The 22,694-nt window shown below is 44.9% G+C and overlaps 1 protein-coding gene across 3 annotated transcripts in view; it reads right to left on the reverse strand.

Moving 5' to 3' along the window:
• Window positions 1-22,694, reverse strand: part of MMEL1 (membrane metalloendopeptidase like 1) — a 362,546-nt gene that overhangs the window by 35,229 nt on the left and 304,623 nt on the right. For all 3 annotated transcript variants that reach the window (XR_013263284.1, XM_077458217.1, XM_077458215.1), the window contains exons 16-19: window positions 19,689-19,792; window positions 9,179-9,237; window positions 6,483-6,602; window positions 6,249-6,382 (exon numbers count right to left, since the gene is read on the reverse strand). Coding sequence is in view for 2 of the 3 variants with exons in the window: in XM_077458217.1 (XP_077314343.1) it covers window positions 6,249-6,382; window positions 6,483-6,602; window positions 9,179-9,237; window positions 19,689-19,792 (417 nt within the window). In the remaining variant the exon portion in view is untranslated. The remainder of the gene's footprint in view (window positions 1-6,248; window positions 6,383-6,482; window positions 6,603-9,178; window positions 9,238-19,688; window positions 19,793-22,694) is intronic.

Raw genomic sequence — 22,694 nt, forward strand, 5'->3', positions numbered from 1 at the left:
GCGCTTTTTTTTAAATATTGGTGCTATATTGGCTTTTTTACAATCAGCTGGTACCATTCCAGTCAGTAGACTGTTTGTAAAAATTAGGAACAATGGTCTGGCAATTACTTGACTGAGTTCCCTAAGGACCCTCGGGTGCAAGCCATCTGGTCCTGGTGACTTATTAATGTTATGTTTTTCAAGTCTATTCCTAATTCTGTCCTCTGTTAGCCATGAGGATGCTAAAATGTGTTATCTTCTGGCACTCATGAAGTCCCATCTACATGATTATTCTGAATTCATATTAACAAGCAATGGTGCCTAGATCACTTCATCAGCCCAACATATTTGTGTAGTAATTATTACTTTTTAGAAAACCGTGAAACTATCTTTCCTATCTCTTGGTCACTGGTCTGTGCAGGTAAAATGAATTCGGCATATAAAGAAGACTGCATAACACCTCCACTTATGCATTTCAGCAGTATTTTTTTTTCTATAAAATTGCTACATTACACAATGGGCGGAGCTTGTATGAAGGGTGGGCAAAAGGTGTGTCTAGGTCACATGATCTCTGAATATGGTATTGAACTGAACATGTTGGCAGGGGTAGTTCGCCTTAATTGTTACTCCTCCCTGTTAGAAGAGTTGTTAGGTAATTCGTTTTCTTTCTAAGGTTTGGGCATGGTCAAATGAGAAGTGAAAGGATTTGGAGGAGGGCTGAATACAGAAGAGGGTACTAGAGAGCGGGTCTCGTGCGCTTTCTCTTTAAGGGGACGGCTGAAGAAGAAAAAACAGCAGAGTTTAGACTAAAATCGAAAATTTTCGATTTTACTCCTCCCTGTTAGAAGAGTTGTTAGGTAATTCGTTTTATTTCTAAGGTTTGGGCATGGTCAAATGAGAAGTGAAAGGATTTGGAGGAGGGTTGAATACAGAAGAGGGTTCTAGAGAGCGGGTCTCGTGCGCTTTCTCTTTAAGGGGACGGCTGAAGAAGAAAAAACAGCAGAGTTTAGACTAAAATCGAAAATTTTCGATTTTACTCCTCCCTGTTAGAAGAGTTGTTAGGTAATTCGTTTTATTTCTAAGGTTTGGGCATGGTCAAATGAGAAGTGAAAGGATTTGGAGGAGGGTTGAATACAGAAGAGGGTACTAGAGAGCGGATCTCGTGCGCTTTCTCTTTAAGGGGACGGCTGAAGAAGAAAAAACAGCAGAGTTTAGCCTAAAATCGAAAATTTGACTTTGGAATATTTTGGAGACGACTGTAATGCTTCCTCCCTTCCTTCACTGACGAATTATGTTACCATTCTGAATTGTTCCTTATTGTCGTTATCTGGAAACCATTGCTGGCATTGAAATGGAACATTTCTTAAATTTTTTTCCAAGTAAAGAATTAACTTTTGCAATCAGAAGTCCCTGTGTGGTGTTCTACCAGATGTAATGAAGAATGCTGTGCAGTGCTCAGGCAATGTCTGGGATGAAGTTATCTGTATTTAATGGTGAAAGCCAGGTCAGCTCAGGAGTGGGTGGTGATGGAGGAAAAGGAGTTTCCCACCTGGCTATAAGAGAAAACCCCCTCATGTATTATACGTCAGGTGGGCTTATGGAGCCTCTATCTGGACTACGGAAAACATAGGTCTATGCAAGAAGTACTCCGAGTGTTAATGTGAACTGTGACTAGGAGGATCCGAGAAGGTATAGGACGGGGGTTTCTCAACCAGGGTTCCATGGAACTCTAGTATTCCTCCAGACACTCCAGAGGTTGCTCGGGGTTCCCTGAGCAATGAGCAATTTATGACTCTCAGATAAGTTCCCAGTGACAACGTTGATCTTTTTAGCTATCTGTAAGGTGGTAATTCTTCCCTTGTACACACGGTCGGACATTCCGACGGAAAATGTCCGATTGGACCATGTTGTCGGATAACCTGACTGTGTGTGGGCTCCATCGGACTGTTTCCATCTGAATATCCGACGGACAAAGTTTAAGCCCTTGTACACACAGTCGGAGATTCCAACGGAATGTGTCCGATCGGACCGTTTTGTTGGATATTCCGACTGTGTGTGGTCTCCATCGGACTATCCCACGGACCAAGTTTTCCAACTTGTTGGTAAAATTTTGCGACAAAATGCTCCGATAGGACATACTCTGATCATGTGTAGAGAATTCCGATCGGACAAAGTGCCACGCATGCTCAGATCAAATTCCTACACCAAAGCTATTGGCTACTAGCGTGAGCGTAGTCCTGTCGTAACGAAATAACGTCATCACGTTCTGAACGATCGGAAATTCCGACAACTTTGTCCGACCGTGTGTATGCAACAGTTTCGGACAAAATCCGACAGATTTGGTTGTCGGAATGTCCGACCGTGTGTACAAGGGCTTAGAGCTGGGCTATAAAACTTTCCGACAACATGATCCGATCGGACTTTGTCCGATTGTGTGTAGAGATTTCCGATCGGACAAAGCGCCACGCATGCTCAGATCAAATTCCTAGACCAAAGCTATTGGCTACTAGCCTGAACGTAGTCCCGTCGTAACGAAATAACGTCATCACGCTACGAACGATCGGATTTTCCGACAACTTTGTCCGACCGTGTGTATGCAACACAAGTTTCGGAAAACAAAATCCGTCGGACAAAATCCGACGGATTTTGTTGCCGGAATGTCCGACCGTGTGTACAAGGGCTTAGGAGCATTCTTCCCACTGATCGTAATGTATCATGTGTTGTAGATATAGTAATTTTCAACAGGGGTTCCCTGAGACCAGAAAGGTATTTTAAGGGTTTCTTTATGTTAAAAAAAACTGCTCTAGGACCTGAAGCTGTGCTCATAACCTAGGAGTGGGTTTGAGCAGACAGTAAGCATGTTGCCCTGAAGACCTTTTTTGTGGGTGGAGCCCAGCTGCATGTTGTGGCCAGGTGAAGAGGAGTTGGGTACGCTGCTTACAAATAGTGATGGGCTCGGGCGTGCTCGGATCGAGCCCGCCAGGAAGCCGACACTGCACACTACCAATCATAGGCAGCTTGTGTATGTGCAGCTGCCGGTTGGGAAATGCCTCACTGCCTATTATGGGCGGTGTGCAGTGATGGCTTTCTGGCAGGTTCGATCCAAACATGCCCGAGCCCATCACTACTTACAAACATTCCACAAGTCAGCAAATCAAACTGTCCAATCAAACAGCAGACAGTAGTTTTGTTAGCCAGGATCCAGTAACAAGGGATGGGGTCCTGTTTTGGGACTAAATCCTTAATAAGTAGTTTAATTTTGTTGCATACCAAAAAGATCAGCAGGCAGAGTGGACCTTTTGAAGTTTGATGAGGAGTGTTGTGTGGGATCAGATGATATACAGTATCTCACAAAAGTAAGTACACCCCTCAAATTTTTGTAAATATTTTATTCTATCTTTTCATGTGACAACGCTGAAGAAATTACACTTGTCTACAATGTAAAGTAGTGAGTGTACAGCTTGTATAACAGTGTCAATTTGCTGTCCCCTCAAAACAACTCAACACACTTACAACATTAATGTCTAAACTGTTGGTCACAAAAGTGAGTACACCCCTAAGTGAAAATGTCCAAAATGGGCCCAAAGTGTCAATATTTTGTGTGGCCACCATTATTTTCCAGCACTGCCTTAACCCTCTTGGGCATGGAGCTCACCAGAGCTTCACAGGTTGTCACTGGAGTCCTCTTCCCCTCCTCCATGATGACATCACGGAGCTGGTGGATGTTGGAGACCTTGCGCTCCTCCACCTTCCGTTTGAGGATGTCCCACAGATGCTCAATAGGGTTTAGGTCTGGAGACATGCTTGGCCAGTCCATCACCTTTACCCTCAGCTTCTTTAGCAAGGCAGTGGTCATCTTGGAGGTGTGTTTGGGGTCATTATAATGTTGGAATACTGCCCTGCGGCCCAGTCTCTGGGAGGGGATCATGCTCTGCTTCAGTATCTCACAGTACATGTTGGCATTCATGGTTCCCTCAATGATCTGTAGCCCCCCCCAGTGCTGGCAGCACTCATGCAGCCCCAGACCATGACACTCCCACCACCATGCTTAACTGTAGGCAAGACACACTTGTCTTTGTACTCCTCACCTGGTTGCCCCCACACACGCATCACACCATCTATACCAAATAAGTTTATCTTGGTCTCATCAGACCACAGGACATGGTTCCAGTAATCCATGTCCTTAGTCTGCTTGTCTTCGGCAAACTGTTTGCAGGCTTTCTTGTGCATCATCTTTAGAAGAGGCTTCCTTCTGGGATGACAGCCATGCAGACTAATTTGATGCAGTGTGCAGTGTATGGTCTGAGCACTGACAGGCTGATCCCCCACCCCTTCAACCTCTGCAGCAATGCTGGCAGCACTCATACGTCTATTTCCCAAAGACAACCTCTGGATATGACGCTGAGCACGTGACCTCAACTTCTTTGGTGGACCATGGCGAGGCCTGTTCTGGGCAGAACCTGTCCTGTTAAACCGCTGTATGGGCTCTTGGCCACCGTGCTGCAGCTCAGTTTCAGGGTCTTGGAAATCTTCTTATAGCCAAGCCAGGGATATGCAATTAGCGGACCTCCAGCTGTTGCAGAACTACAAGTCCCATGGGGCATAGCAAGACTGACAGCCACAAGCATGACACTCAGAGGCAGAGGCATGATGGGACTTGTAGTTTTGCAACAGCTGGAGGTCCGCTAATTGCATATCCCTGGCCTAGGCCATCTTTATGTAGAGCAACAATTATTTTTTTCAGATCCTCAGAGAGTTCTTTGCCATGAGGTGCCATGTTGAACTTCCAGTGAACAGTATGAGAGAGTGAGAGCGATAACACCAAATTTAACATACCTGCTCCCCATTCACACCTGAGACCTTGTAACACTAACAAGTCTCATGACACTGGGGAAGGAAAATGGCTAATTGGGCCCAATTTGGACATTTTCACTTAGGGGTGTACTGACTTTTGTTGCCAGCGGTTTAGACATTAATGGCTGTGTGTTGAGTTATTTTGAGGGGACAGCAAATTTACACTGTTATACAAGCTGTACACTCACTACTTTACATTGTAGACAAGTGTCATTTCTTCAGTGTGGTCACATGAAAAGATACAATAAAATATTTACAAAAATGTGAGGGGTGTACTTACTTTTGTGAGATACTGTAACTGTAGAGGTCCTTAGTGGTGTTTTACAGTGCTTATTTTTTTTACATTTATTTTCTTCAAACGTATTTATTCAAAAAAGTAATTTTCTCGTACCTTAAGGCCTCGTTTAGACGAGGCGGATCCGCTTGCACGGAGTCCGCCTCTGTCCGCCGGCTCAGCGGGAGATTCCTCCATTGATCTCCGCTAAGCCGGCGGATGACGGGTCTCTCTCTGCTCACTGAGGGGGGAGGGGCTTGTCGAGCGCCGCCGGATTCTATGGAGAGATTGGATGAAAACAGACAGCATGTCCGTTTTCATCAGATCTCACCGAATCCGCCAGCGACGGATCCGAACGTAGGGCCATCCGTCTGCTTTTGGCGGATCGGAGCGGGTCGGATGTCAGCGGACATGTCCCCGCTGACATCCGCCGCTCCATAGACCAGCATGGAACGCCCGTTCAGATCCGCTGTCAAAACTGACAGGTGGACCAGAACGGTCCGACAGTGTGAAAGGGGCCTTACTCTGTAAAACTGCTCTCCATTAAACTGAAATTAAAGGCAGATAAAAAAAAAAAAATAACAAACATGTCATACTTACCTGCTCTGTGCAGTGGTTTTGCTCAGAGCAGCCCTGATCCTCCTCTTCTAGGGTCCCCCCCCCCCGCCGGCGCTCCTGACCTCTTCCTCCTGCCATGTGCCCCCCCCCCCTCCAGCAAGCAGCTTGCTATGAGGGCACCTAAGCAGGCTTGTTCCTGAGCCGCGGCTCTGCGTGTTCATTAGCACACAGCCCTGCCCCCTCTCTCTCCTCATTGGCTCACTGGCTGTGATTGACAGAAGCGGGAGCCATTGGCTGCCTCAGCCAATTAAGAGTAAGAGTCCCCGGAGAGCCGAGGCTCGCGGGCACATTGCTGGATGGAGATGGAGCTCGGGTAAGTATGAGGGGAGTCTGGGGGAGGGGGTGAGTTGCCCGTCATGCATAGAACTCTCTCTCTCTAGAATTTAGCTACTGCAAATGCTTACACATACTGAGGGTTTAATATCACTTTAAATGTCACAGACAGCCACATGTTGCGTTGAGCCCGTGGTCTGGAATGCTCTTCTATATTTACAAGGCAATAAAAGAACAAAAAGGTACTTGCGTTTTGTCCACCGGCCAAATCCCACGTGTAGTTGCCGTATTGGTAGACCATACAACGGGACTGCTCCTTAAAGTGCATGGCTGAGTAGTTACTCCACCAGTCGAACATGTTTCCATCCTTGTCAAAATTCCTGCCTGTGTCGAAATAATTACATTGAATCAATTTTAGGGTTTTTCGATCGTATCAGTTCTTCATCAACAAAGGGAAAAAAAAAAAAAACGCTCATTGGGTTACCGTTATCATCAAATCCGTGAGTGATTTCGTGGCCGATGACCATGCCGATTCCACCGAAGTTCAACGTTTGAGGTTGATGCTTGCTGAAGAATGGGGGTTGAAGGATGCCAGCAGGAAATACTGCAAAGGGATATAATTGTGAGCATGCTGTCCTGTGAGAGTTGTATTAAGGATTGAAGATTTTACAAATACACTTAGAGGCCATTTTGCGTTTTTTTTTGTTGTCCGTTAACCCACATTATGTTGCACGCTAACAATGCATTACCTTAAAGGGGTTGCAAAGGTTTGTTTTTTTATTTTCTAAATAGGTTCCTTTAAGCTAGTGCATTGTTGGTTCACTTACTTTTTCCTTAGATATCCCTTCTAAATGTTTTTTTTCTTTGTTTTCTTTGTCTGAATTTCTCACTTCCTGTTCCTCCTCAGTAAGCTGTTCCGGCTGACTAAACACCACCGGAAGATGGTGTGAAGTTTACTGAGGAGAAACAGGAAGTGAGAAATTCAGACAAAGAAAAAAAAAACATTTAGAAGGGAAATCGAAGGAAAAGGTAAGTGAACCAACAATGCACTAGCTTAAAGGAACCTATTTAGAAAAAAAAAAAAAAAAACCTTTACAACCCCTTTAAGGCCTCCCATTTAAAATGTATTTTTCTAAATAGGTTCCTTTAAGCTAGTGCATTGTTGGTTCACTTACTTCTTCCTTAGATATCCCTTCTAAATGTTTTTTTTCTTTGTTTTCTTTGTCTGAATTTCTCACTTCCTGTTCTTCCTCAGTAAGCTGTTCTGGCTGACTAAACACCGCTCGGATGATGGTGTGAAGTTTACTGAGGAGAAACAGGAAGTGAGAAATACAGGGAAATCGAAGGAAAAGGTAAGCGAACCAACAATGCACTACCTTAAAGGAACCTATTTAGAAAATAAAAAAACAAACCTTTACAACCCCTTTAAGGCCGCCCATTTAAAATGTAACACAGAAGGAAGTAAGCACACATCATATAGACCTGTCCGCCATGAAAGTAATAGCAGCCTCAGCTTAACTCGGTCTAAGCAACTCCCCGACTTGTTTCGCACCCCCCCACCCACGGGGCTTAGTCATGCTCCATGACCTAAGCTGAGGCTGCTATTACCTTTGTGACAGACGGGTCTATACCAGTGATGGTGAACCTTGGCACCCCATGTGTTTTGGAACTACATTTCCCATGATGCTCATGCACTCTTCAGTGTAGTTCCAAAACATCTTGGGTGCCAAGGTTCACCATCACTGGTCTGTATGGTGTGTGGTACCTAGGATATCAGCCTGCACCCACAGCGGGGTAAATCAAAATAAAAAAAATTATTATCCTGCCGCCATCCTCGGTGAGGGAATCAGGAAGTGAAATGTTGCGGCTTCACTTCCCAGTTCCTGCGCATGTGCGAGTCGCGCTGCGCGTGCCAACTGGTCCTCGCTGTCTCCTGGGACCAGTGTGTGTGTCCCAGCAGACAGCGCAAGGGGATGGGAAGAGGTGCAGACTCCCGTGGAAATCTATGCCCGGAATTGGGTGCAAATACCTATCTTAGACAGGTATCTGCACCCCCCTCCCCCCTGAAAGGTGCCAAATGTGACACCGGAGGGGGGGGGGAGGGTTCCGGAAAGCAGAGGTTCAATTTTTGTGTGAACCTCCGCTTTAAGTACTGTCGTTTGGTGCAATCCATGAGCGTGTGTATTTTTAAAGCGTGACATGTTAGGTAATTATTTACTAAGTGCAACATCATCTTTTATACTATACAAAAAAATTGGGGTATATAGTATGGTTTTTTTTTTTTTTATATTCTTTATATATTTTATTTTATTTTTATTTTTTTATTCTCTTTTTATTTTATTTTTTTATTCATTTGTGATTTTTTTTAAAAACAATTGGGATGTTAAATAACTGCTGCACAAAAACTGTGTGACATAAAAAAATTGCAACGACAACTATTTTATTCTCTAGGGTCTCTGCTTAAAAAAAAAAAAAAAAAAATTAAATATATATATATATATATATATATATATATATATATATATATATGTATATATATATATATATATATGTATATATATATATATATATATATATATATATATATATATATATATATATATATATATATATATATATATATATATATATATATATACACACAATGTTTGGGGGTGGAGATTTTTAAGTACTGACGTTTGGTGCCATTTCACGAGCGCGTGCAATTTTAAAGCGTGACATGTTAGGTAATTATTGCAACATCATCTTTTATATTATACAAAAAAATTGGGTTATATATTATGTTTTTGTTTGTTTTGTTTGTTTTTATTCTCTTTTTATTTTCTTCATCAGTGATTTTTTTTAAAACAATTGCAGTTAAAGAACTGCTGCACAAAAACCGTGTGACATAAAAAATCGCAATGACAGCCATTTTATTCTCTTGGGTCTTTGCTTAAAAATAAAATAAAAAATTATATATATATATATATATATATATATATATATATATAGGGGTTCTAATTCATTTTCTAGCAAAAAATACAGATTTTTAAGCCTGCTCAGCAATTAAAACTGACACCTCCCACACACAGAAACACTCCAACCCTTTGGCTGTGTCTCACTTTAACCGAATCGCTGTGATTCGCTATCATCAAACCACTATATCCACTACATCAGTTTGTGCAAAGCAGATTCACCTACCGATCTGATTTCGATTTGGTGAATAGAAAGCATCAGCCACCGCTGCTCCAATGATCCAGCTGCAAAAGAGTTAAATACACACTTCCTGAGATCAGAAAGAGGGACCTCCTACAGCATAAAAGCATGTAGACAAATGATACACCCCCACCGTACTCATTGTAAAACCCAATGCAAAGTTAAAAGAATGTTCTAAATTGTAGACATGTAAAATAAATACAATAATGGGTTTAGCACAAAACAAGGTTCACTTTCTAAATTAAATGCAGGGTGAAAAGATGACACTGGTGTCACAGAACACTTTCTTTAGAGAAAGCAGAACAGCAGCTGTTTGCCTTCAGACCGTCTCTCTCTAATTTAAATTCTACATGTCCATCTAATCAGAGCATTAGAGGTTCTTCCCCCTCTTTGAAAAAAAATAAAAGGTCAGCCGTTACAAATACTGTAGCAGCTGACGTTTATCAAAAGGACACTTACCTATCCGGGACTCCAGCGCCACCCTCACCCGGGCCAGTACTTCGGGGGTCCCTGGCACCAGCATGTTAACTGTGATTTCTTGCAGCTTCACAGCTGGCTTCCCACTGGGCAAGCGTGAGCCACACAATGCTTTGTGAATGGTTCCGCAAACCTTCTGTGACCTATGACGTGTCCTAGAAGGTTGCGGGTGGGGAGAACTTCTGCTGGAATCTCCTAAGACGAAAGTGAGAGCAGATCCCCTTTCAAAACCAGGTACCCGCTCCCCCCCCCCCCCCCCCCCCAAAAGAAAAGTAGAACTGCATGATCTTGAGCTACAGTTCACATATATTATACAATAAAAATTGTATTCATACCCCTTAAAATGTTTCACATTTTGTTACGACGAAAAATGTAAATGTATTTTATTGGGATTTTATGTGATTGACCAACACACAGTGGCACATAATTTTGAAGTGGAAGAAAAATGATAAATGGTTTTCAAAGTTTTTTTTACAAATAAATATGTGAAAAGTGTGGGGAGTACATTTGTATGGTGCCCCCCGGAGTCAATACTTTGTAGAACCCCCTTTCTCTGCAATTACAGCTGCAAGTCTTTTTGGGGATGTCTCTACCAGCTTTGCACATCTAGAGAGGGACATTTCTGCCCAATTCTTCTTTGCAAAATAGCTCAAGTTCTGTCAGATTGGATGGAGAACGTCTGTGAACAGCAATTTTCAAGTCTTGGCACAGATTCTCAGTTGGATTTAGGTCTGGACTTTGACTGGGCCATTCTAACACACGAATATGCTTTGATCTAAACCATTCCATTGTAGCTCTGGCTGTATGTTTAGGGTCATTGTCCTGCTGGAAGGTGAACCTCCGCCCCAGTCTCAAGTCTTTTGCAGACTCTAACAGGTTTTCTTCTAATGGCGCGTACACACGGGCGGATTGTATGGCGTACTTAGTCCGTCGAAACACATTTCATCGGACAGTCCGCTCGTGTGTGGGCTTCAGCGGACTTTTTCAGCGTGCAGTCTGGTGTACTAAGTATTTCGGATTTTTCGAAATTCTGTCCGTCGTACTTTGGTTTCAGCGGACAATCCCCTCGTCAGTAGGCTAGTTCGACGGACTAAGAATGGTGCATGCTCAGAAAGGATTTACACGGCGGAAGGGTGCTTTTCTGTGTATTGGACTTGCTATTTCTAGTCCCGTCGTACGTGCTGTACACGTCATCGCGCAAGCTTTCGACGGACTGTTTGTGCATCCGTGTGTGGTCAAGTCCGTTCAGTGGAAAGTATGACGGACTGTCCGTCGGATTGTATGACGGACTAAGTACGCCATACAGTCCGCTCGTGTGTACGCGGCTAATTCGCATAGGTGTGAACCCGGCCTAACAGGTTTTCTTCTAAGATTGTCCTGTATTTGGCTCCATCCATCTTCCCATCAACTCTGAGCAGCTTCCCTGTCCCTGCTGAAGAAAAGCATCCCCACAACATGATGCTGCTACCACCATGTTTCACAGTAGGGATGGTGTGTTCAGGGTGATGTGCAGTGTTAGTTTTCCGTCACATGTTGCGTTTTGGCCTCATCTGACGAGATCACCTTCTTCCACACGTTTGCTGTGTCCTCCACATGGCTTCTCACAAACTACAAACAGGACTTCTTATGACTTCCTCTCACCAATGTCTTTCTTCTTGTCACTCTTCCATAAAGGGGCAGATTTGTGGAGAGACGACTAATAGTTGTCCTGTGGACAGATTCTCCCACTTTTCCACCACACATAGCGTTTTTCTTTTAGGTCAAAAAGTTCCATTCTGGTCTCATCTGAGCAGAGCACCTTCTTCCACACGTTTGCTGTGTCCCCCACATGGCTTCTCACAAACTGCAGACAGGACTTCTTATGACTTTCTTTCACCAATGTCTTTCTTCTTGTCACTCTTCCATAAAGGGCAGATTTGTGGAGAGCACGACTAATAGTTGTCCTGTGGACAGATTCTCCCACCTGAGCTGTGGATCTCTGCAGCTCCTCCAGAGTTACCATGGGCCTCTTGGCTGCTTCTCTGATGAATGTTCTCCTTGCCCGGCTGGTCAGTTTAGGTGGACGGCCATGTCTTGGTAGGTTTTCAGTTGTGCCATACTCTTTAGGCCCCTTTCACACGTGCGGACAGTACGGGATTAAATACGGACATACATGCATCCCTATGGGATAGCGGGTGTCTGCGGATGAACATCCACTGACACCCGATATCATCCGCCTCCGCTATGGTCCGATTCTGCAGACGGAGGAAAATCCTATTTTTCTATCCGTCTGCAGAGCGGATCGGATGAACAAGGACAGACGGTCTGTGTTCATCCGATCCCCCATAGAGGAGAGCTGAGATCTGACAGTGTGCAGGGACCGCCCTGTCATCCGCCGGCTCAGCGGGGATCAACGGAGCAATCCCCGCTGAGCAAGTGGATGTTCATGGGGCGGATCATCACGGATCCGTGCCGCCTTCCATTTTCAGATGATGGATTGAACAGAGCTCCGTGAGATGTTCAAAGCTTGAAATATTTTTTTTATAACCTAACCCTGCTTTAAACTTCTCCACAACTTTATCCCTGACCTGTCTGGTGTGTTCCTTGACCTTCAAGATGCTGTTTGTTCACTAAGATTCTCTAACAAACCTCTGAGGGCTTCACAGAACAGCTGCATTTATACTGAGATTAAATTACACACAGGTGAAATCTATTTACTAATTAGGTGACTTCTGAAGGCAATTGGTTCCACTAGATCTTAGTTAGGGGTATCAGAGTAAAGGGGGCTGAATACAAATGTACCCCACACTTTTATAGATATTTGTAAAAAAAAAAAAAAAAAATGTAAAACCATTTATAATTTTCCTTCCACTTCACAATTATGTGCCACTTTGTGTTGGTCTATCACATACAATTCCAATAAAATAAATTTCCTTCTTTTGTTGTAACATGACAAAATCTGGAAAATTTCAAGGGGTATGAATATTTTTTCAAGGCCCTGTATATATATATATTGTTTAGCACATTATTGATGTGCATGTTTTTTCTTATCTCTTATATTCTTTTTGTGTGTTTTTTCTTATATATATGAATTTGTTTTTTGGATTGTAATACTGATCGAACCACGGAAGTTTTACATTTGAACAGGAGGTTCAACACAAGTATAGTAAACACATTTTCCGATCACATCATCTAATCATTTTTTTTTGGTATATGAGAATAGCACCTTACTTTATTCATTGATTTACAAATAAATAAATATTTCCTTTTAGGTCTATGAATTTAAGCCTATCTATGCAGTATTTATCAATTTATCACCTAACACTTAACTTTCTAATGTTGCTTGCTTCCTCTCAGCTCTGCTTCCCCCCCCCCCCCCCCCAAACTTCTAGCTGGGCAGCGGGCATTGTTGACATCACTGAAAGACCACATGATATCATGGGTCATATGGCAGGCACATTGGTATTGTAGGAGGCACGTTGCTGTCTTGGATGCCACCATCACTTAAAGAATTGGGGAGGTGGAGGAGGGGAGTGGACTGAGATGAAGGGCTTCGGGGATGTCCAGGCATGTACTGGCCATCGGGACTACCGGGAGATTCCCAGTGGGCCGATCGCTCAGTGGGCCGGTAAGGTGCAGTCCTGAAACCGCTCCTCTCTGACAGTGAGTGATTGCGATTTCACTCCTGTCAGGAGGAGCAGCTTCCGTCATATGCTGGAGAGAGCATTAGGCTTCCTGCTACCTCCAGCCTGCAGGGGGAGATAGACGGCCGGCAGACTTTCCTTCCTCTCTCCCCTGTTCACTTGTTATCACATGACTGGAGAGAGGAAGAAGAGAAGCTGCCTTCAGAACTGTGAGTACAGGTGGGAGGGGGACACTGATGTAACGGGGCTGCTGATGGGACTCTGATGTAAGGGGGCTGCTGATGGGACACTGATGTAAGGGGGCTGCTGATGGGACACTGATGTAAAGGGGCTGCTGATGGGACACTGATGTAAGGGGGCTGCTGATGGGACACTGATGTAAAGGGGCTGCTGATGGGACTCTGATGTAAGGGGGCTGCTGATGGGACTCTGATGTAAGGGGGCTGCTGATGGGACACTGATGTAAGGGGGCTGCTGATGGGACACTGATGTAAAGGGGCTGCTGATGGGACTCTGATGTAAAGGGGCTGCTGATGGGACACTGATGTAAGGGGGCTGCTGATGGGACACTGATGTAAAGGGGCTGCTGATGGGACACTGATGTAAAGGGGCTGCTGATGGGACACTGATGTAAGGGGGCTGCTGATGGGACTCTGATGTAAGGGGGCTGTTGATGGGACTCTGATGTAAAGGGGCTGCTGATGGGACTCTGATGTAAGGGGACTGCTGATGGGACACTGATGTAAAGGGGCTGCTGATGGGACACTGATGTAAAGGGGCTGCTGATGGGACTCTGATGTAAGGGGGCTGCTGATGGGACTCTGATGTAAGGGGGCTGCTGATGGGACACTGATGTAAAGGGGCTGCTGATGGGACACTGATGTAAAGGGGCTGCTGATTGGACACTGATGTAAGGGGGTTGCTGATGGGACTCTGATGTAAGGGGGCTGCTGATGGGACTCTGATGTAAGGGGGCTGCTGATGGGACTCTGATGTAAGGGGGCTGCTGATGGGACTCTGATGTAAGGGGGCTGCTGATGGGACACTGATGTAAGGGGGCTGCTGATGGGACACTGATGTAAGGGGGCTGCTGATGGGACACTGATGTAAAGGGGCTGCTGATGGGACTCTGAAGTAAGGGGGCTGCTGATGGGGCTCTGATGTAAGGGGGCTGCTGATGGGACTCTGATGTAAGGGGGCTGCTGATGGGACTCTGATGTAAGGGGGCTGCTGATGGGACTCTGATGTAAGGGGGCTGCTGATGGGACTCTGATGTAAGGGGGCTGCTGATGGGACTCTGATGTAAGGGGGCTGCTGATGGGACACTCAAAATGTAAGTGGGTCGGTCTGGATGAAGTCCAGGGCCAAATTTCTGTCCCAGTCCAGCCCTGGGGATGTCTGTGGGTTTAAGCATATGGGTCACCAGAATGTCAGGTGTAGCCCTCGTTGGGAGCGTGCACAGTGCATGTAAGCCAGGTGGCTACATTGGAACTTGAGGGGTCCCTGCAAAGCAGCATAGCCATCCCAGAGGAAGCACAGAAAAAGATAGTTCATTAGACACATTTGTACACTGACAATCTGCAGAGAAAAGGCTTCTAGATGTATTTTTCCCAACAAGGGTTTAGTAACACTTTAAGGGGGTCTTATAAAACCTTTGTTGTGATGGTAATAATCCACAGTCCACACAATCAGAACGCAAATTGCAGCGCTTCCTCTGTTTTGTCTGGTTCCTAAATCAACAGCCCATCTAGTGGTTGGACAGTTTCTGTATGTTCGCCTACTCCAGGGATCTGCAATTAGCGGACCTCCAGCTGTTGCAAAACTACAAGTCCCATCATGCCTCTGCCTTTGGGTATCATGCTTGTGGCTGTCAGTGTCTTGCTATGCCTCATGGGATTTGTAGTTCTGCAACAGCTGTAGGTCCGCTAATTGCATATCCCTGCCCTAGTCCAACACCTCCTGTGTTCTCCTTTGCCCTGTGGTACAGTCAACCGCAGAAACCCAGGAGCCCACTCAGGCTCCACGCCATATGTAACATCCAAGAAAGATGGGCCGCACACCAATGAAGTCCTCAAACTCCAGTTAGTTTATTGCGCCTACAGAAATAACATCCAGCACATACACTGCAAGCATCCCACGTGCGGCCACACCACTGACACATTTCCCCCATATTGGGGCTTAATTGTAGAAAATTCTTGATGTTCTGACAAGCTTTCTTGAATGATACAACCGCTATCTAGTATCCACCAAATTTTTTTGTTTCCTGTTCAGTGGCGGCTCATCCATTGGAGGTGCACGGGCCCTGACCCCCCCCCCTTCCCCTCCCAAAGCTATTGCCAAAAAAAGTTTTTAAAAGTGTGTCCAGGCGCCGGACACACAGCAGTCTATGGGAAGCTTTCCCAGCTTGCAATTAGCTGATTGCAACTGGGAAGCCGATTTGCCGGTGTTTAGGGAGTGTTCGGGGCACAAGCGATGCGCCCACAAATGTTCCCACTCTCCAATCATTTGTCTCTGGCCTCTTTTCCTTTTTTTTAATTGGTGGGGACCAGAGGACGGTGCTTTTTGCAAAACCGCAGCAGCACTTCCGGTTTCCCAGGTCATCACTCGCTATGCTGTGTGGAGTGGAGCTCAGTGGACTCTGCGTGCAGATTCCGGCGGCTAACGATAAGTGCCGGCGACCACGGGCCTCAGGCTCAGCCTTCTGCAGTGCACTCCTACTCTCAGTCTAGCCACCCCTCCGCTCCACACACACTTCCCTGGCCTGCGCTTCTCAGTCATTCTCCACTCAGACTGGTCCCAGGCCAGGGGCGGATTATCGCGCGGCTGGACTGGAGCATGTGGGTGACATTTTGAGGATTAATTACTGCCATGTGATGTCTACTCAGGAGGTGTCACTGACTCATTACTACTACTAATCATCACTACTATTACCACTATCATCACTACTACTACCACCACGACCATTGTCACTACTACTACAACAACCATCATCATCACTACTACTACCACCATACCCTGATCTGTGAGGCTAAGCTATATACCCTGATCTGTGATATTGAGCTATATACCCTGATCTGTGAGGCTGAGCTATATACCCTGATCTGTGATATTGAGCTATATACCCTGATCTGTGAGGCTGAGCTATATACCCTAATCTGTAATGTTGAGCTGTAAACCCTGATCTGTAATGTTGAGCTGTATACCCTGATCTGTAATGCTGAGCTATATACCCTGATCTGTGAGGCTGAGATATACACCCTGATCTGTGAGGCTGAGCTATATACCCTGATCTGTAATGCTGCGCTATATACCCTGATCTGTAATGCTGAGCTATATACCCCGATCTGTAATGCTGAGCTATATACCCCGATCTGTAATGTTGAGCTGTATACCCTGATCTGTAAAGCTGAGCTATATACCTTGACCTGTGAGGCTGAGCTGTATACACTGTTCTGTGATGCTGTGGCTGTATACTCTGTCCTGTGATGCTGAGCTGAATGCTCCTGACACTATGGGTGAAAGCCAGTGGAATACAGGGGACGGAGTGGGTGGATTCTATAAGGGGTGGGGCTTATGAGAAGTGGGAGGGATCAGACAGGAAGGACGGGGTCTGGCACTCCCCCATCCTAAAGCTTCACCAGCTGCCACTGTTCCTGATTGAGGTATTTGTGGAAAAAAAAGCACATATGTGGACCTGGATCACCTGCTGGTGGCACTGTGGTTCACTGGGCAGAGGGTTTAAAAATCCAGTGTCCACCAGTGGGTGTCTCCCAGCAGCCACCATCAGGTGAAAACGAATTACTGGGGTCTGCTGGCAGCTTTCATCTGATGCTGGCTGCTGGGAGGGTATTTAGGTCCTCCCTTACTAAGTGCCTCTCACTCTAGTGTTTTCCTGCTGCCAAATTCTGTTTGCCTAGATCCTGCTCTTGTTTCCTGCCCTGAACCCTGCTACCTTGTACCTGCTCCCCCTTGTTCCTGATCCCAGTTTTGTTTCATTCCTTCCCATCAGCTCCCTGCTCCTCCAGTTTTTACCTGCTTTTTTGGTGCTCTCCATTTTCTATATAATTAGGCTTTCTGTTTGTTAATTATTAATCGGGTATTCTGTCACTTTTTTATTTGATTCACTAATATTTTCATGTTTGCTGTGTACTGGTGTTTGTAAGGATTTTGTTTCACGGTAAATAAATCTCACTTAAAGCATACACAGTCTGGTCCCAATTTCCTGAGTGTAGCCAATTTGCTGCTAATTCCTGACAGTGTATTATGACCAATAGTTGGTGTTGATGATATAGGAACTACACATATTAGAGAAAATACAGCAATTTTAGTCCTGATATGCAGGGCCTTCTTTAATATTGATTGGACCCTGGGCAAAAAATTTCTTGCCCCCCCCCCCCATGCAATTTCACTCCCCACCTGCTCTGAGACATACAATAAATAGCAGCTAGACTTCAAATCAATTTACTGTATCAGAACAGGCAGCAATTGCGATTGGTTGCCAGTGGTTACAGCATATCATTACTGCTTACTGACTGGTTGCTAGAGGTTACAGCACACATTACAGCTTACTGATTAGTTGCTAGAGGTGACAGCAAATGATTTTTGCTTGTTAATTGGTTGCTAGAGATTACTGTACAGTAATACTGCTCACTGATTGGTTTCTAGAGGTTACAGCACATCATCTCCTCACTGCAGGGGGGCATGATCTACATATGAATGCCGCCTTTATTTACATATCAATGCCGCTGGCCGCAGATATTTACTTATGAATGCCACCGATATTCACATTTGAATGCCGGTTGTTTACATGTACACACAGGGTCTGCAGGTGAGACATCTGTACACAACAATAGGGCAGAGCTGGGCAGCATTAGTACCAGCACTTCACACTGAGATATTGGCACACAGCACAGGACTAAAACTTCAAGGGACAAGGGAATTTAAACTGGGATAGTTGGCAAGTATGAGGCAGCTGCTTTGGGCCCCACAACAATGACAGGGCCCAGGGCAGCTGCCCCTTTTGCCCTGCCTTAAAGATGGCCCTGCTGATATGTGCAGATATTTGTCATATCCACACAGCAATCATTTTATACACAGATCCTTAAAAGTAGCCTAGAACATATGTGAATAGAAGCCTAGAGCTCCATCTGTTGTCTGATAATGCAAATATAAAAGTAATAATAAGCAATGTTTTATATTAACCACTTTCAGACCGGACCATTTTGCTGGCTTAAGACTTTTTGCGATTTGGCACTGCGTTGCTTTAACTGACAATTGTGCGGTTGTGCGACGTGGTTTCCAAACAAAATTGACGTCTTTTTTTCCCCCACAAATAGAGCTTTCTTTTGGTGGTATTTGATCACCTCTGCGGTTTTAATTTTTTGCGCTATAAACAAAAATAGGGCGACAATTTTGAAAAAAAACGCATTCTTTTTTTACTTTTTGCTATAATAAATATCTCCCAAAAATATATAAAAAAATGTTTTTCCCTCAGTTTAGGCCGATACGTATTCTTCTACATATTTTTGGTAAAAAAAAATAAAAAAATCGCAATAAGCGATTATTGATTGGTTTGCGCAAAAGTTATAGCGTTTACAAAAAAGGGGATAGTTTTATGGCATTTTTATTAATATTTTTTTTTTTACTAGTAATGGCGGCGATCAGCGATTTTTATTGTGACTGAGACATTATGGCGGACACAGCGGACATTTTCGACACCTTTTTGGGACTATTGTCATTGATACAGCAATCAGTGCTATACAAATGCATTGATTCCTGTGTAAATGACACTGGCAGTGAAGGGGTTAACCAAGGGGTGGCAGTGTAGGGGGTTAAGTGTTCCTAGGAGCGTGTAACTAACTGTGGGGGGGCTGGGTTTTGTTTTAGTGAACACTGATGTCTGCTCCAATCACATGAAGCAGAGATCAGCGTCACTTGTTGCTAGGCAGAACAGGGAGATGCTGTTTAGAACGGCATCTCCCCATTCAGCCTCCCCGTGAGACGATCGCGGGTATCCCAGCGGCGATCGAGTCCGTGGGACCCGCGACCGGACTCATGGGGGTCCCGACCGGCGCGCTCGCGACAGCAGGGCGGCATATAGTAAAGGACGTACCTGTACGCCAATATGCCTGCCCGTGCCATTCTGCAGATGTACATCGTCGCGCGCTGGTCGGGAAGCGTTTAAAAAATAAATACTTTTTTTTTTTTTTAAAGTCTCTTTTTTTTTTTTTTTTGTCCTACATGTAATAGAGAAAATATATTCAAAACAATATAGAAAAAATATTTCTTGATATTCAAAACAATATACATCCCTGTTTATCAAATAAATGTATACGTTTAATATATCATGTGAACGACTTTCATTCGTCTCCCGTTTTCCAAGTTCAAATACTTACGCATCTGGATCAACGGGTTCTCGGAGCTTCTTGAGGCTTTTCTGTGCTCCAGCTTTTAAAATCTCCAGTATATTCTCAAAATATTTTTGCTCGCTAAAGTTTAACTGCGGAGAGAGGCAGAGGAAAAAAACAAAATAAAATCAATACTTCATGCACTTGACTTCTATCACCGGAGCTGTGTGTATGCGTTTTTCCCCCCCTGGTCTTCTCAGGCTATTATTTTTCGTAACGCGCTCAGTAATATTCTGCCAGTGAAGAGCATTGCAATTATCCCCCTGACCTTCCTTCTCTCCATATAAGCCTTTTACCAAACTGCTCAGCTGTCACAAGAACTGCTCAAGTCCCCCTGCAAATCAAAGGGACGCAGTCAGATGGCCGTAAATCGCGGGGATAGAAAATAAGCGACGCTCAAAGCTATTTTAGAATTCAGGGCCGTGAAGGGCAGGCTTTGCTCGTACTTTGCTCTGACGTGTCACGATTCCAGAAGGTTTCATCTGTGTGACATATCTTATATAGAAAGTAGACATAAAGGAAACGGTGTAAACTCTCGTGCTTGGAATTCAAGCTGTCTTAGTAAATAAGGGCCTTTTGCCATGGCCATTTTACAGAATACAGAGTCTTGCAGTTTACAATTACCTCCAACCGTGTAACACACAGCTACCCCCCCCCCCCCATCCCAAATCACCAGACAACCACTATCCATTTTGGAGTTGAAGGGCCATAGCAGACTCATTTTTAACACAATAAACAGAATTAAATACCAAATAGGAAAAAGATTTACCATATTTATTGGCTTATAACACACATTTTTTCCCCTAAAAGCAGGGGAAAATTGTGGGTACGTGTTATACGCCGATCCCCCGAAATTCTGAGCCTCTGGGTGGCTTTCGCCCGCCTTCGGCTGTTCTCGGCGGCTTTCGCCCGCCTTCGGCTGTTCTCGGCGGCTTTCGCCCGCCTTCGGCTGTTCTCGGCGGCTTTCGCCCGCCTTCGGCCGTTCTCGGCGGCTTTCGCCCGCCTTCGGCCGTTCTCGCCGGCTTTCGCCCGCCTTCGGCCGTTCTCGGCGGCTTTCGCCCGCCTTCGGCCGTTCTCGCCGGCTTTCGCCCGCCTTCGGCCGTTCTCGGCGGCTTTCGGCCGCCTTCGGCCGTTCTCGCCGGCTTTCGCCCGCCTTCGGCTGTTCTCGGCGGCTTTCGGTCGCCTTCGGCCATTCTCGGCGGCTTTCGCCCGCCTTCGGCTCTTCTCGGCGGCTTCCGACCGCCTTCGGCTCTTCTCGGCGTCCGAAAGCTGCAGAGAATGGCCGAAGGCGGTCAAAAGCTGGCGAGAAGAGCCGAAGGCGCCGGAGGCCCGCCGAGAACTACCGCACGCCGCCGAGATACACATCCGGCTCTGTATCGGCGGCGGCGGCATTTAAAAAAAATAAAAAACAAATAGAAAATAAAATAGACAAGGCTGCAATGGTGGACAAGGCTGCAGATGACACTGATGGGCATATAAATGTAAGGTTTTTTTTTTTCCCCTTAAACTTCCCTCCTAAAAGTTTTTTTTCCTTAAAATTCCCTCCTAAACTTGGGGTGCGTGTTATACGCCAATAAACACGGTACATAGCTAGTAAGGTTGAATAAAGACACCAGTCCATCCAGTGTGAGTGTCTACAATTGTCCCTATCCCTGTACATTGCACACTCACATCTGTCCCTACCCTCAAGGAGCCCACAATCCAAGGTCCCCATTCATATACTAGGGCCAATTTTGGAAAGAAGCCAATTAACCTACCTGCATGTCTTTGGAGTGTGGGAGGAAACCAGAGTACCCAGAGGAAACCCACACAGGCACAGGGAGAACATGCAAACTCCAGGCAGGTAGTGTCATGGTTAGGAATCGAACCAGTGACCCTTCTTAATGCTAGGTGAGAGTGCTAACCACTACACCACTGTGCTGCCCTACACATGATTTACATGACACTTCAGCCCCCCAGAAGATTTTACCCCCCTTCCTGACCAGAGCGTTTTTTTTGCCTTTCGGCACTGCGTCGCTTTAGCTGACAATTGCGCGGTCGCCCCGACGTTGTATCCAAACAAAATTGAGGTTCTTTTTTTCCTCCCCCCACAAATAGAGCTTTCTTTTGGTGGTATTTGATCACCTCTGCTTTTTTTTTTTCTTTGCGATATGAACAGAAAAAGGGCGTCAATTTTGAAAAAAAAAGCAATTTCTTTACTTTTTGCTATAATAAATATCCCCCCCAAAAAAAATATATATATATAAAAAAAAAAAAAAAAAAAAAACACATTTCTTTCTCAGTTTAGGTCGATATGTACAGACATACCCCACTTTTAAGTACACAATTGGGGTTTATTTACTAAAGCTGGAGAGTGCGAAATCAGGCTCACCTCTGCATAGAAACCAATCAGCTTCTAACCCTCAGCTTGTTTAATTAAGCTTTGGTAATAAAACCTGGAAGCTCATTGGTTTCTATGCAGAAGTGACCCTGATCTCGCACTTTCCAGCTTTAGTAAATAAACGCCATTGTGTACTTAAAAGTGGGGTATGCCTGTATTCTTCTACATATTTTTATTTTAAAAAAATCGCAATAAGCGTATATTGATTGGTTTGAGCAAAAGTTATAGCGTCTACAAAATAGGGGATAGATTTATGGCATTTGTATTATTATTATTATTTTTTTTTTACCAGTAATGGTGATGATCTGCGATTTTTATCAGGTTTGCGACATTATGGCGGACACATCGGACACTTTTGACACTATTTTGGGACCATTGTCATTTATACAGCGATCAGAGCTACAAATAGCCACAGGTTACTGTATAAATGACACTGGCAGGAAAGGGGTTAAACACTAGGGGGCGATCAAGGGGTTAAGTGTGTCCTAGGGAGTGATTCTAACTGTAGGGGGGGGTGGCCTTACTACAACATGACAGAGATCACTGCTGCTGATGACAGGGAGCAGTGGATCTCGTTCATCTTGTTTACAAAAGGCATCTGCCCGTTCTGCCTC

Source organism: Lithobates pipiens, unplaced genomic scaffold, assembly GCF_037356315.1.
Source record: "Lithobates pipiens isolate NorthernLeopardFrog02 unplaced genomic scaffold, aLitPip1_a1.2 Scaffold_27, whole genome shotgun sequence".
In the NCBI taxonomy this organism is placed as follows: domain Eukaryota; kingdom Metazoa; phylum Chordata; class Amphibia; order Anura; family Ranidae; genus Lithobates; species Lithobates pipiens.